Genomic DNA, 16281 nt, shown 5'->3' with positions numbered 1-16281 from the left:
AAACGCCACAAAGCTAACGAGTTCTAACATCCACGGAGTGGCTTTTTTAGAGTGTAGGCCCACTGAGCGTGACAAAGGCCAAACATTACCTACAATTAGCTGACCCTTTTATCCAGAACAGCGTACAATCCAAGAGAACATGTGCATACACCTGAGCAGCATGAGTAACAGTGCCAGACCTGGCTTTCAACATTCCTAGGCCGGGTGGTTTATGTGCGCCATTACTACAGCATTAAATGTAGGTTAAGTTTTAATTAAGTCAACAGTATTGCCCACAGGGCTCTTGAAATGGCAGAAGCTCCTGAGCCAGAAGACATTACCGTTCAGGAACTGCCCCACCACTGAAGCACTAACATAGGGAATGTAAAGCGATGACTTGGGATAATGGAAAAAGAACTGGCACAGTGCTGAATGTTTGGCATTCTGCCATACAGCATGTCTGGGCATAAAGACATTCCAATAGGAAGTTTAGGAACTACGATTGGGCAAAGTGCTGCGTTCAGTGATTCAACATTGCTCCATCATGACAGGAGTTTTCGACTGCGCGCCACAAAATACTGTGTATGTGTACGCCTTCTCAAAGAATTGGCACCCTAGGTAAAGATAAGCAAAAAAGGTTGTGTAAAAAATTATATTTACTGGGAATTCATAGAATAAATGCTGTTTATAAGCTATATTGAATGCTCAAAAAAATGAAGTGGGGAAATTGTATTTGTTCACACTGAAACAATGGCTCAGAGAAAAAGTTTTTGTAATTTTATTTAACAAAGATCTAGGTGGTGCCCCTGTTTTCAATACATTATGCACCCTTCATTTGCAAGAATGGCATTACTGAATTGTGTTCAATCGTGCTTCATGAGATTGGGGAACCTCGGGGGATTTTTGACCATTCAAGAGTGCAGGCCCGTATGTGTGACACACACACACATGCTTACATATACAGTATTCTGTGTCAGGATTGAGGTCAGTTCCATTTCAATTCAGCCAGTTCAGGAAATCAAATTTAATTCATGGAACAAAAATTCCCATAAAGTTCTACTGGGTTTTTCACTGAATTAATTTCCTGAACTGAATTTGGATTGCCCAAGCTCTGTATTGTAAATATTTGGACACAAAAATATATGTACAACATCTGATGCATTAAACATAGATATATTAACATACATTGCTGCTGCTGTAAGGTGGAGGGAGGGAGAGTCAGGCAGAAGGAAGAGGTAAGAGAGGGAGAGAAACAGCTTGGATGGGAGGAGCACGTGGTGGCAGGACACTCAGCTCATATAGTTCAAGGTTACAGATATGCCGGCCTCAGTCACATGTGAGCCTGACACTGCTGGCCCTCTCCTGTGGTTGAAGTTGACAGATTGTAATGTAGGGTACGTCATCTCGTTCGACCTGACCTCTAAAAGCCAGCCTTCTAAAAGGGAAGCTGTGTAGAAGGAGAGGGAGAGAAAGATTAGTTGAAGATGATAGTTTTGAATAATTTGAACAAGGGCGTTGTTGGTGGCATTGGGTGGGTACTCAAAACTCTTATTAGACCAAGTCACAGCCTCGTTTCCCTCGAATGCCTCCAAAAATGCCTGCGCCGGACTTGCTCCGGTCATTCCACTGTCACTCATAAATTGTGGGCGGAGCTACCTGTGGGTGGAGCAGTGGTGGAGGAAGGGCTTGTGCTTAGCTCTGTGTCTGTATGTGTAAAAAAGATGTTTTACATTCAACAAGGCTATCAAGCCATTAGCCTATCCATTGTAAATGTGCTTAGATGTACTTGCCTGTTTGTCTGTGTGTATGTGCATGTGCATGGGAAATAGCACATATGTGTGATATGTGTATGAATTTATGCATGTATGTGTGCTTGCGTTGTGTGTGTGTTTGTGCAGTAGTGTTTGTATGTGTATTCATGTGTGTTGTCCTCCCCTTCACTGCCTAGTTTGTCCAGTGTGTGTAGTTGCAGTCTCAGGCAGTGAGTTCTGCATGCAGAAGGTCATCAGTAACAGGCTGGGCAGCGTTGACAGGAGCAAAATAAAGCGTTTCTCCTGACTGGGAGTCTGTGAGGTGTGAGAGTCTGCGGAGATGAGACTAACTTCAGCATGCAGCTCTCCACTGGATCAGCAGCCCCCTCGTCCACTTTCACCCTGTTTCCGGAAAAATCCTCCCTTTCACCCAATATGCCTTTTCCCAAACCGACGGAAAGCAGGAGAATGGGCCCTGGTTGAGTGGTGTGCCTGGGTGCATGCCTCTGCATTTGTGGAGAAGTAGGAAAGGAGCCTGTGTGTGAATGTGTAGCCGATAAACATTTTATCAGCACGCTGGTCTTATTTGTTTAACTATAAGATGTAAAAGTGTAACTTCAGATTGGCAGGCAGCAGAAAGGCAGACATTTATAAGGTGTGGGCGTGTGTGTGTGTGTGTGCTTGTTGCTGCATGTGTGCATGTGTGCATGTGTGTGTGTGTGTGTGTGATAAAAGGAGAAAGGAATAGCAATGGAGACACATCGGCCAGGCTGGTGTATTAAAATGCTTTCAGCAGCTGACAGGCATTTCTCACTCAGCTCTTTCTATCTCTCTTTCTGTTTCTCTCTCCCTCTCTCTGTCTCTCTCTCCCTCCCTTTCTCTGCCTCCTTTATCTTTTGGCTTTTTTGTCTCTAATCTGTTCTTCTTACCCTCCATTCTACTGTGTTTCATCAACTCTTCCATCTTCCCTTCCATTCCCTTTTCTTTTTTGTTTTTCCCATTCTTTTTGTTCTTCTTTCCTCTCCATTTATACATCCACCTCTTCTCTCATACAATTGTTTCTGCCTGTAAAAAAAAAACTGACAATTTCTTCACAGGCAGAAGCAATCGTGTGAGCAAGAGAGAAGAGGTGGATTCATAAATGGGGAGGAAAGGAGAACAAAACGAATGAGATTTAGTGAGATTCCACAGGTTCCAGAGAGAGCACTTTAGCCGAGCACACGCGGTGAGCTGCACGAGCACGTGAAATCCCTCTCTGGTATTCTCAGTGTAATTCTACGAGGAGAAAGAAGCAGTCAAGAGTGTTGGTACACAGCAGACTGCCAGTCTTACCATACCTCCATTCCTCCTCTGTCCAGATGTTAACTCATCAGTATTTGTAATTAAAAGACCACCCTATTCGCCTCAGACTAATCCTTGTGTGTGCAGTGGCAAATCGGGACGGGCTGTATGAATATCAGTAGATGCAAACACGCAAGACAATGACAGGCAGGGACTCTGGAGGAGGTACTGCTAACAGCTGGAGACGGCTAAGATTATATGCACCACAAATAGCATTACACATGCTATAGTTAGTCAATGAATGCACAGGGACAATATATATGGCATTACTAAACTAAACATACTAAACAAAGGCTCGGAAACATTATTTTTTAAAACAATTTTTGGTAGTAGTAGTTGTATAATTAGCAGTTCATGACCTACAGTGTTCATGTTAATAATATTGATTTATTTTGATGGACACGCTTATCCAAAATGCAAAGACTGTTAAATTCAGAATATCTCATTTGAGTCTCAGTTCAAAATTGATTACTGTTTTTAACAAGCCAAGGCCTTTATTCACATATCTCCATATCTAAGGCTGTGATGGAAAGAGGCACTAATTTGAATTAATGTGTTCACATCAGACTTTGCATAGATTAAGGTAGGGGTCTGTCCAGGTAGTCTGCTGCACTGCTAATTAAATATGACTGAAGAGAGTTATGACTCTTGCATACTTGGGACAGAATTGAATGTTTGGTTCAGCAGTTGAAACACCTTCTTCCCCGTAGCTGCCTCTTTTAAATTGGGGAGAAGTTGTGGCAGTAAATGTTGTTGAGCTGATTTGACCATTGGCTGGCCCGTTGCCCGTTTGGTATAGTGATGGACTCAGGTTTGGCTGGGGCTGCACCTTTGGGGGGCCCGCTGGCAGGGGCCAGTGTCCCAAATATGATGCCTGCTGCTGGTGGAAACTAGTGAGGGGGGATGAGGAGGGCAGGGGCACCGGGGTCAGAGCTGGAACGCTGGACGAACAGCTGTGTTCTGAATGCGCTGGAGAGGCCTGGTGGTTTTGGCAGGGATGACAGTCAGCAGGGACTCGCAGTAGCCCGAGGGTGTGGGCCGGCACTTGGGGCTAAGTGGGAGGTGCATGCTGTAGTCGTCAGATTGTACTTACACCGTCGAGAAAGAAACTGGAGGACTGGGTCACTGATGTGTCATTGTTGGCAGAGGGGGAAGGGGTCAGTGTGGACTCATCTGGGGTTACAGAAAGAATGTTTGTGTTTAGCCAGCAAGAAAAATGGCTCTGTCTCAGGTTGAGCTTCAGGTGATGAGCTGTAATCAGAGAGGAAGCCTCTGCAAAGCGTGCAGTAATACAGCAAGTACTATATAGTCATTGAGAGAACAGAATGGAGCCTAGAACTGAGCCATGGGGGACTCCCTAAACTGTAGCCGAATTATGAGCATAGGTGGACAAAATAACCTGCTCTTTTAATTATGTGTTGTGTTCTTGTGTTCCGATAGAGTCTAATGAAATTTAAAAAGTTGTAGAGTGGAAGACTGGAACTCTGGAGCTGTCAGATTCAATTACTCTGATGTGGGTACTTATTGGAGCCAGTGAAGCCTATCCTGGTTCAAGGGGGCACTTATGAAATGAAGTTTCTGCGCAAAGTTTTTGTGGTAAAATATCACTTCAAGCGATAGCCTTTAAGCTGGAAACTGCTTGGAAAGAATGAAAGCCTTTGCAATAAAACAACAGAAAATACAACTTCCTGTGCAGAAGTGAGTCCATTTTCTGATTGTTTTCAATCGGCCCCTTTGAAACAATAGCCTATGAAATGAGAAGTGGCTCCTCACTGATTTTAAACTGCTCAGTTTATGTACTGAATTACAGCCCATATTTGACCAATTTGATTATAGTGCATTCTCCCCAAGGGAGAAAAAAGGCATTGAAAAGTGGAAAACTGATCATTTAAATAAGCAGTTTTCAGGATCCTCAGAAAAGGTGTTTCTCTCCCTCCTCCAATCTACGTTTTAAGAGCTTAAATGGTGAAATTGGCAACAAATTATTGTCAATGAGACGCACCCACAAACTCTGTCCCATGAGCGTATCTCACTCCCCTTCACTTCTGGACCCTTTAAGCACCCAACACTGAGTTTGCTTAAAATTGCAGAGGTGTGCAATTTTGGAATTGTGTACACATATCTCAAGTATGAGGAGAGAGGGGCAGCTCTTTCAAAGGGAACAATCTCAGTGGCCAAGGAGAACACTGCATGCAGAAGCAGACTTGTGGCCAGGTTACCAACTAATTTTATCACTTTTCAGTTTATTGGAAAGCTCTTCACATTACCTGGATTATTTTGTTGTTTCAGCTTTATTATCCAGCCGAGTAAATATCTATCTTTTCAATTCCACCAAATGTCAGATTTCATTTACAGTAAGTGAGAGGCTGAACTGGCTTGTCAGCGGGAAAGTGTTCGGCTCCTCTGCAGAGTTTATGTAGATTTTTCTCATTTTTTTCTTTCATTGAATTTATTTCCCAGTACCTCAGTGCCTCGCTAAATCATCCACTCGCTGTAAATTTGCAGCAGTGCTGATGTTTCTCTTTGAATAGCCCACGATATGGCGCCTCGGTACTGCTGTACCCAGCACCCTGCGGGGACCTTTCCACACATCCTCCCCAAATGTGCCAGAGCTGATCTCCATGCTTACAATTTGGATTTCCAGCTGTAATGTAATGATAATTATTACAAGAATTTTCATTTATAAAGGTTCTTTAAAAGCACTTACTTCGTTAAAGAACAAAGCCTCAAAAAGAACAAAGTAACGATAGACAAAAGGGAAGATTAATAATAAAAGAATCAAGTAGACATGCATCGATATGACTACGCAGTTCAATTAATATCTTAAACTATAGTACAAGTATGTAATACCAATACAGGACAACAGCAAACACAGGACTATTTACATTTCTATTTTTCTATCTTTGTCCTTTGTTGCAATTCATTGTGTATATCTTTTGTGTGTTATCAAGGAATTGCCACACTTCACAATATATGGACAAATATATAAATTATTACCGCTTTCAGATATTCCAATATATATAAACTATGCTGCTGTGAAATTAATTATTTCTTTTCAGAGGCCCACTTATTTGAAATTTATTGCAGTGTACTCTATTTCCATAAGGCTGTGCATGTTTATGGCCTGTATGTGCTGCAGTACCTAAACCGCGCATTATTTGTGTGTTCTTCATTAGCAAATGCAGGAGGCTGCTTGTGAATAAATTGGCTGAATTACAGCACAACATGAGGGAGTTGGCCTGAAAACTGCAGCAATCAGTACAGCATTGTATGAAAGGGAGAGAGAGAATGATGGAGTGGACTTGCCTTCAACGTGAATTGTGGATTGTATTCTGTATTCTGTGTCAATATATTACTGTACAGTACAGTGCCTTCAAAAGTAATTTCAATAGCATTGAATAGGATTCCCACGTCTGCACCTTCTGTCACACTTCTCTCTCTGTCTCTCTCTTTCTCTCTCCCTTTCTCTCTATCTTTCTCACACACACGCACACACAAACACACACACACACACACACACACACTGGAAAGAATGTCCGTAATTTCACCCTGTTTTATGATACTCTACATTATCGGGTGTGGTAATGACACTGACAATTAAATCAAACAAGATACTCTGTCACTCATTTACTCGCTCTGTCTTTGCTCCCCCTGCATTCTTCCCATGCTGCATTGCCAGCCGTCTGTCACCCCCCCCCCCCCCCCAAAAAAGGGTAGGGAAGCAGACAAGCGCCTGTCATTTGCAGGGCACACCTGCTGTCTGTGTGATAACTGGCCTTGTGAGATGTACATGGAAAGGGGTGACAGCTAAACAGAAAATAGCAAAGGAGGCAGGAAGAGAAAAAAAATGAAAAATTGAGAAAGGAGGGAGAGGACAGTTCTGTGCTTTACACGGACAAAATGGATAACCGGCCTTTGGCTGAATGCCTGGCCTTCGGCCAAATGAGAAAAGCAGAAATCCCAGCAAAGTGATTTGGGGTGGCGGAGCGGAGAATCAGAGGGGAGGGGCTCACTCACTGCCCCCAGATACCGAGCGTGGCGTGGGATTTTGAGCTGGAGCCAAGGGGGGTCTGTGTGAGATCCCCGCCTCGCCTTTTATTTTATCTGTTTTTGTTTACACGCTATGCTAGCCTCTCATTAGCTGGTTTCACAGCAGGGGTAAAGAGTCTCTGGGCTGCGGCACCAGAGGGAGAGATTGCTAACATGGAGAGAGAAATAATGCTCTGAAAACTCACTTGACTGTTCCCACACACACAAACACTCACACACACAAACCATACACAAACACACACACACACAGCCAATGAAGCGCATGAGGGCTGGTTGGTATGGAGAAAGTTACATCACACCTTAATTTGATGTTATTGTATTTTATTGATCATATTTTTCATTGTCTAGTATATTTAAGTAGTGCAAGTACATTTCTGGCTGTCTAGATATCATGCTTCCTGCATCCTACATAGCACAACAGCTACTGTATAACTGTATGTCACCAGTACAGGTTGCCAGGTTGGGGCTGCCTTGAAACTAAACTAAACTAATTTGGGTGGATTTCTGCAGGATGGGAGATTTGTAGAAGCTCTGTGTGTTGTAATTTTAGTTGTTATTTCCAATATATTTGCTCTGGACAATTCAATTTGCTGTCAAAAAAAAAGTATTGTATGATGTATTTCTCCTTTAAAAGTAAAATAGCACACGGGTACCAGGAAGGATTTCCTAAAAGAGATTCATCAATGTATGGAACAGCTTGCCAGGTCTTGTAGTAGTAGTTGTGTTCACATCCAGTTTTGACTCAGGACTGCATACGCCTTACAGTACTCTCAGTGTTGCTTTACCTTGCTTTCTTGGTCTGCTTTTCTTGATTATTATTATTATTATTATTTTAAAGCGAAAACAAGCAGTTGCAGATCCTGCAGTTCTCCAGTACCAGGTTTAACCCCCACTCTCAGTTGTGGGTAAATGAGGAGCCTTGGTGGACTTAACGGTCCATTCTTGTCCTTATGTGTTCTCATGTTGTAATAATCTCATTGGAGTGAGAAAGGAGTGGAGTGCGCACTCTCTCAGGGTGCCACTGACAGGTTCAGTAAGTCAGCGTCGGAGCCAGTGGACTGTGCCACCGTGTGATAGGCAGGCCACCTCCAGTGCACAATCTGTCCTCTTTCTTCCCAGCAGCCCCTGGGTGGAGCTGCAATCTGCTGCCGCTGACTTTCACCAGCTCTGCTTCAGCGTTTACATGAGGCCTGTCACTCAAGGTCTCATGGGATCAAAACATCGAGTCGTGATGGTTCTTGGCTTTCTCTCTATTTCTCTCACACATGCAAATACACACCAAGCACTTCTGTGAGGCACCGCTGACAGCGCAAATAGACCAATTTGAATTTGACCAATTTTTAGACCGGAGAGCTGTAAGCCACCTACAGCAAACAGACCCGGCCAGTCTACAAAAAACCCTGAGTGAGAGTGCACTACACACCTGGAAAAGCTGGCATTGTGCTCTAACCTCATTCACACCTGCAACCAGTGAATCCTTTGACTCCTTTGTGTGAGTGAGCCTGACTGTCAAACTGTGGTGTGATGAGAAGTGTGGCTCTCCTAAACTAAGAGAAGAGGTTTCAGCAGTGAGCACTGGCTTATGATTGGGCATTCAAAACTGTGGAGACAAAAGGAGGAGACTGATTTTACAGTACAGTACTACATGTAATATATTAATATAATATAATTATGTAGGGGTATTCAACCCAAAAATAAATGCTCAGATTTAATAAATGCTCTGTTTGTTTAACCAGTCAGGATGAGTCTTGCTAAACTTCTCTCCCTTTTGTCTCTCGTCCTCAGCCTAAAAGTCTTGCTGTCCGGCCCTCCCACGGGCGGGACGGTGGACCTGTCGGGGATCCCGCTGGGGGTGCGGGATGTGGAGCGTCTGAGCGCCCACCTCCAGCGCCACGCGGCCCGCGTGTGCAGCCTGGAGCTGGGCTTCACCGAGCTGACGGACGAGGCCTTCCTGCTGCTGCTGCCCACGCTGGGCGCCCTGCCGCGCCTGGAGACCCTGGCGCTCAACGGCAACCGGCTGACCCGCACGGTGCTCCGCGACCTCACCGACGTGCTCAAGGACCCCGCCAGCTTCCCCGCCGTCACCTGGATCGACCTGGGCAACAACGTGGACATCTTCTCCCTGCCCCAGCCTTTCCTGGTCAGCCTGCGCAAGCGCTGCCCCAAGCAGGGCAACCTGCCCACCATCCTGGAGTTCGGGGAGAGCCAGGCCAGTGAGCCCGAGGGCAGGGCCGGCGCGGGGGTCGCCGGGGACGACGGGACCTGCACGGAGAGCACCGGGGAGCTCGGGTCCGACACCGAGGGAGAGTCGGACGCAGGGTCAGAGGGGCACGGGATCGTGGAGATGATCGACCAAGATAATGAGACTTTAGGAAGGGGGGAGGAAGTGATGGGGGAAGACGGGGCATGGGGAGAGAGGGAGCGATGGAGGGCGGAGGAAAAAGAAAGTGGGGGTGGTGGCGATGATGCGCGAGGAGAGAGAAATGGAGAGAGGAAGGAAGAAGCTGAGGGAAAGGAGGAAATTCCAACATGCTCATTTCAACACCCCTGTGCTGTCCAATCACAGGAGACCCCTGGGCACATTCAGCCAATAGGAGGACAGGAGGGGAAGGGTTGGGCAACAAGCGATCAGACCTGAAACAGCTTTTTTTTGAAGCTATCTGCGTTTGGTGAGATTTTTGAACTGAAAGGAAGGTAAAGGAAGAGGAAGAAGAGGTATGGTAAGAAGACCCTGTCCCTTCCTAACCTGCCCAAGCCCGGAGTTCACCAATGGAATGGTAGATTATGATAAATATAATCCCTCCCAGTCTATATTAAATACACAAAGTGGACATTTGAAGAGAAGATAGTGGAGTCAGGAGGAGGATCGGGCAAATCATTATTATTATTACTACCATATTAGTACACCAGGATTGTAAACTGTATTCTTAAAAATAAGTATATTATAAATATAGTTTGAGATTCTATGAAATATGTATTTTTAGATATGATTATATATATCCACTATTGCATCAAGGATGTGGAACTTTCTGGAAGGTGTTTAACCCTGTGCTAATTCACCTGTGCTAAGAAAAGCATGTGTGCCTGCTGTTCTGACAACCTGCATGCATGGAGACACAGATAGTCAGTCTGTGGTACTGGGGCCCTGTGTTCCTGATGGGTTACCCAACAGCCCCAAGTGTTTGGTAACTGATCCCTCCCCATTTCCTAGTGGGGGGAAGCTGTCTGATTGTGTGGTGGAGGCGTCCAGAGGGACGCTTTCTTAGCTCTTGAAGGTGGGGAAAAAATCAGATGAGTTGGGGAAAGCTGAGGCTTCAGCCTAGGGTGGTGCGCTGTGTTCTGTGGGGGGGCCTGCTCATCCTGACCTTCAGAGTTTGGCTCCACCCCCATGCAGCAAGGAGGGGAGGGGAGGAGTCTGGAGGAGGCCATGCCACAGTCTAACAAAGAACAGGGGTAAGAACCGGATCTGCCCCCCCTTTGGGGTAAGAATGTGCATTGGGCATGAGGCCAGGGGGAAGGGGAGGGGAGGAGGGGGCTGCTGTGTCCAGATGTGTCCGAGACACCGTACTGTGCCCACAGACCACGCAGACGTGGTTACAGTGCACTAGATTTCGTTTGAGATGTTTACCCTACGTCATCTTATTACTGCATGAATCATGTCCTTTCCTCGTGTTCCCTGTTTCCACTTAATTTAAGGCTGGTTCCTGCAGCTTGTTTGCTTCTATTTTTCATTTAGGTCCATTGTGACATTCAAATTCAGAAGAGGCACACTTTAACCTTCTGTTATCAATGGCCTGCCACAGGAACTGCACTGTGTGATTGGATTGTTTGTTCATGTGCAGTAAAAAGATTGAAAATGATTTTTTTCCCAATTTCTACTTACAGTAACACAAAAAGATGTGTTTCACTTAAAAATAATCTTAGACATGACTGTCCTCAAAATAGCCTCCTTTGGCTTTAATTACAATTAAACAAATTATTGGAATATCTATCTATCCAATTATTTTGCAGAGTGGGAAGTGGAGGGGTAGTTAAACTGACTGAAATCTGATCTACCTTAAGTTTTTTTTAACCACAGGTAGCTGAATATCATTGGCTTGTAGTGTAAGTAAAACAGGCACTAAAGTTGTGATAAAAGGAAGTTAGGTTAGGCTTAGATGTGCAGAACCAAGTAATCACATTGTGCCAAAGTTATTCCCAGCCAGAAATTGCAAAGAAGCTTAAGATTTCCGGATGCATTGCTCCGTACACACTCAGAATGGTCCAGCTGATTGGGCAGTAATGTTAACAGGAGAAGATCGGGAAGAATAAGAATAACATCGGAGGCAAAAGACAAATATCTTGTGGTGTCTAGCAAACTGCACCACAACTACAGGAAGAACTCAATGCAACAAGAGAGAAACCAGTTTCACTGAAAACAGGGAAATGGCAACTACGATCTGCTGATCTAAGGATATGTATCTGCCGTTTCCCAATCTTTATTTGTCCAGTGTTGAAGCTGCTTGACTCTTTTCTTCTTGTTAATAGCACGTAGCAAGGGCTTTCTCACAGATACACATCCATTTAGACCTAGAGATCGTAGCCGCCATTTCATTGCAGTCAGGGAAAATGGTTTCTCTCTTGTCGCATTAAGTTCTTCTTGAAGTTGTGGTGCAGTTTTACAATAGTTTATTTTGCTTGACAGCACAAGATATTTGTCTACTGCCCCTTAATCTTCCTGGTCTTCTCCTAACATAGACCCTTCTGAGTGTGTATGGAACAAATTAAACAAAATGAAAAATTGATTAGGGAAGGACATGTAGATACGTGGGTAAGTGAAATAATTGTTTTAAACCCCAAAGAAATCACATACAATACAGTGCAGTATAGTACGTGCTGATATATTGTATTTAGCTTGTTGCCCAGGAAGCACTGGTGTCCAGAAAGCTGTCATGCTTTGTCAGCTGGACAGGTCTGCTGATTCCCACCCCCCCCCCCCCCCAATATAAGAGTCTGAATAGTGATGGAGTGATGACAGAGCGCTGCCAGGAGAGAGGAGTCATGTGTGCTTAGTTTTTGTGTAGAGAAAATAGCCTGAAGTAGCAGAGTGGGCTGGGACTGCCTGAAAGACCCTCTGAAAAATCTTTCTTCAAAACACCATATAAACATACAGTATATTCCACTGAGCCCTTTCAACAAATCTGAAAACTACAGCTATTTATTGCCTGTTGGCTGTTACAATACTGTTAAAAGTATTTAAGTCTAACCTTTTCCAATTTATTGCTGGCGGTGAATCATATGAAACAATAAGTTTACAAATAGTACAGAACTACCTTCAGTATGGACATAATATTTCCCCTGTTTATTTAGCAGTGACGGCACCTAGAGGTCTCTGTGGAGATGTTGGTGGCTGGAGATTACAGGAAGCAGAAACTGCCTGAACAACAAATGACCCATATATCTCCATCATTTTGAAAACTGGCCAAAGAAATTATTACTTACAATGTGCAAAATGAGCTTTTGGTGGGACAATTCTTCAACGGTGTATGTGTGTGTGTGTGTGGTGTCTTTGTGTGTGTGTGTGTGTGTGTGTGTGTTTGTTTCTGGTGTGTGTCTCTGTGTGTCTGTGTGTCTTTGTGTGGTGTCTTTGTGTCTGGTTTGTGTGTGTGTGTGTGTGTGTGTGTGTGTTTGTTTCTGGTGTCTGTGTGTGTGTTTGTGTGTGTGTGTGTTTGTTTCTGGTGTGTGTGTGTGTGTGTCTGTGTGTGGTGTCTTTGTGTCTGGTTTGTGTGTGTGTGTGTGTGTGTGTGTGTGTTTGTTTCTGGTGTGTGTCTGTTTGTCTGTGTGTGTGTTTGTGTGCGTGTGTGTTTGTTTCTGGTGTGTGTGTGTCTGTGTGTGTTGGCGTAGTTGTTGAAGGAAGGGGAATTTGTGCCTCCCTCAGTAGCAGCAGAGCTACACCACAAGGAAATGTGTCTTAGAAATTAATTAAGCAGGAATGGAAAATAGATGCTATCAGTATATCAGTAAATGTAAAAATGGAATGTCCTGACTTGCTGTCGTGTGGTAAATGAGAAGGAAGCCTGACTGTGTGTCTTAGTTATCCTGTCCTTCGCTGTTGACATCATCATTTTCTTTGTTTACTGTCACATTCTAGATGTGGCTTGGGGGTGGGTGGCTGGGGGAGTGCTGGGAATAAAATACCAGTTTTGTTTTGGAGTGTGTCTGCAAATTTCCCCAATAACAATAAAGGGCACCCCTGTAGCTGGGTTATGAAGTTAATGATGCACCGACTCCATTCTATTAGAGCCTGTCACCTGACAGACAGGCAGGCACAGCTACATGGTGGCATTATTAAACAACTTGTACAGTACATTACTGTAATTAACCCTTACTCCAATTGAAAAAGTAGAGGAAGACTGAGAAGCATGACTAAGCCAAGCCACTAGGGAGCGTGTGTGTGTGTGCGTGCGTGTGTGTCTGTGCACATGCGTGCATGTGGATGGGTTTGAGGGGGGGGGGGGGGGCACTGAATTACAGACAAGGACAGCCACCCCCCAGATAATATAATAATAGGAACGGTGGAGGAGGGGTAAGCCAAAAAATGCAGAAATGGGAAAGACAGACCATGTCACTGACATGTGAAACACCAAAGGAGAAGCTGAACAAATGAATTTATATTATCCCTGTCTTGCTTCAGGGATTATATTACTCTCCCCATCATTTGTTTACCTGCCACAAACTGTGCGTGTTCAATATTTTATGTAATTTATGTTCTGTAGCTCACCCTTGGCAAGACTGTCGGAAAAATACAGTCACGATAAAACTAATCTGGGGAGCGTGGTAGACACCGTAAATAATCCCTCTTATACGTCTTTTGCAAAGCAGAGCAGTTGGCTTGGCCTAAAAAAAAAAATCTTCAGACTCATGATTCGGGATTTCACTAATCCATTTCCTCTGCAAATACGTATTCAGATACAGAGCGCTTCTGTGCTCAGACACTGAGCCTGTGCCGTCGGATAATGTTTCCCTCTCGCAGAACATCCTGCCCGCCACATGCATTGATAACACATAATCAGCGCAGAAAACAGCAATCATACCCACAATGGCATTCACAAGAGCAGAACATACCCCTTAGTCAACCCAAACACAAACAGTACGCCTGTGTGCCTATACGCAAATAAGCTACTGAAAGCACACAGGATCAAGAACGTCATGGCGAAGAAAGAGGTTCAGGTGTGGAGTGGGCGGAGGGGAGGGGGATGTAATTTTGAATATTGAAATATAGAGCAAAATAATGTTCGTTTATGCTCCTGTAAAGACTTCCGGTTCATTATGAAAATCAGTGGTAAAGAAATGTGCTGTTTTCTGTTAACCGTAGGACCACATGTTGTAGCCATTGATGTATTGTTTTAATGCTTCTGAGTCAATTTTGAGTAATAAAATAACTCAATAATGTAGACTGTTCTGAAACTGTTTCATGATTCAGGGTCAATGAATCCTCAGGCTCTCCTCTGTCTTTTGCCTTTGTAAAAACCAGTAGGCGATGTCAATTTGTGTCATAAAATTAAATCAGGGAAAGTGTTTAGGGGGACATATTAACAATCATAATAGCAAATATATCAGTTCTTGCCAACACACCTGCAAATATATACATGTATAGCAAGGCATGCTTAAAAAAGAACATCTTAGATCTCCAGGTCATCTTTGCTGACTGAGAGAGATCCTGGTTGTCAAGGCCACGGGGGAGAGGGAGGTTACCAAGCGAGACAGTTGCTGTGGAAACAAAAAGGACTTGCTTTACTCCCATTCTGAATGAGCTGAAGTTTTCATGAGACTGGGCAATGCCAGTATGCCTCAGTGGAAGGAGGATTGGAAAAGGAAATCAAAGCTCTGTAATGTGCACAGTGTAGGCCACAAATGTGATTCAGAGAAGAGCCAAAAGACAAGCCATTTATTTGTGCACCCCATATCCAGCAACTCAGACATTGTGTGAACATTATAATTCATCCCCAAATAAATGTTCATCACATGCAATGCTTCAAATTTTCTGTTTTCTTTTTCATAAATTTGCCAATCAAAATGTGTACTGGTAAGTGCGGGGGTGGGGGGGGGGGGGGGGGAGGGGGAACTAGCAAAGTTGAGTTTATACAAAAGCATCATTTGACAAATATTTGCTTTAAAAAGATAAATTATATGCTAATGATGTAAGAAAAATGCTTGATAGGATGTCTCAATATAAGGAATATAAAATTTTTTAAAAAAATGTGGTAAAATCTTAGAAGGAAAATTTATCTTAAACTGTAAAACTAAAAACAAGCTATTATCTGAATTAAATCTTTTAACAGCCATTAAGATCTCATGGGTATTGTAAAATGACTGTGTAATAGCAAACATAGCAAAGTCTTCCCTAACACTCTGTCCTGAACAATTATGGAAAGCATTGTAACAACTTTTCCAAAAACCACAGTAAGGCTGGGCATTTAATGACTGCTTTGGGGTTACACTGATTCTGATCATTCTTTCCTTATCTGACCCTCCAGTAGCTTCTGCCCCACTTCTCTCCTGTCTCTCAGAGAGTGTGTGGGTGGGGACTGCAGGCACATCTGAGTGCTCAGGTGTCTTTACACAACTCTCAGACTCTATCTTGTCACACAAAATGTCAGATAAAACTAATTTACCATGTAGCTTAATGAGAATTTTAACTATTAAAGAAAGACTACTACTACTTGAAAACTTACTTTCTGGAAATAGGTTTTAACGTTTACAAGACGTGCCCACGGAGACTTGCACAGCTTACACTCTTCACATACAGTCAATCAATTTATATTGCTGGATATTTACTGAAGCAATTCAGGTTAAGTACCTTTCTCAAGGGTTTAACAGCAATCCACATAACAGCCCTCTTTTGTTGGAAAAGGGCATTTTAATTTCAGGGCGACTCGATTGCATAACAATTCAATAACATTCGGATAGCATTCACCTAACACAGAACACTTCCTCCTTAAATAGCATTTTGGGGGGAAATCTCAATCCTACCGCATGACCAGTTGTTCCTATATCTTGGACAATGGCAAGAATGCAACCATATTTCACAGTTAAGTTTTTTCCCATTAAGTGTTGGACAGTGATTATGATTTTTCCACAGTGAGTTCGAACGGGTAAGGAGAAATGACCAGCAGTTTTG

The 16281-nt window shown here is 43.7% G+C and overlaps 1 protein-coding gene across 1 annotated transcript in view; it reads left to right on the top strand.

The window, feature by feature from the left end:
• Positions 1 to 12753, top strand: part of LOC118235053 (leucine-rich repeat-containing protein 75A-like) — a 32592-nt gene extending 19839 nt beyond the window's left edge. Inside the window, exon 4 of the mRNA XM_035432021.1 lies at positions 8907 to 12753. Coding sequence (XP_035287912.1) covers positions 8907 to 9759 — 853 coding nt within the window. The 3' untranslated portion in view covers positions 9760 to 12753. The remainder of the gene's footprint in view (positions 1 to 8906) is intronic.
• The last annotated feature ends 3528 nt before the right edge of the window (positions 12754 to 16281 follow it).

The sequence above is a fragment of the Anguilla anguilla genome, chromosome 9 (genome assembly GCF_013347855.1).
Source record: "Anguilla anguilla isolate fAngAng1 chromosome 9, fAngAng1.pri, whole genome shotgun sequence".
Taxonomy (NCBI): Eukaryota; Metazoa; Chordata; class Actinopteri; order Anguilliformes; family Anguillidae; genus Anguilla; species Anguilla anguilla.
Note: the sequence above shows the minus strand (reverse complement) of the source record. Positions and strands in the feature narration are given on the sequence as shown.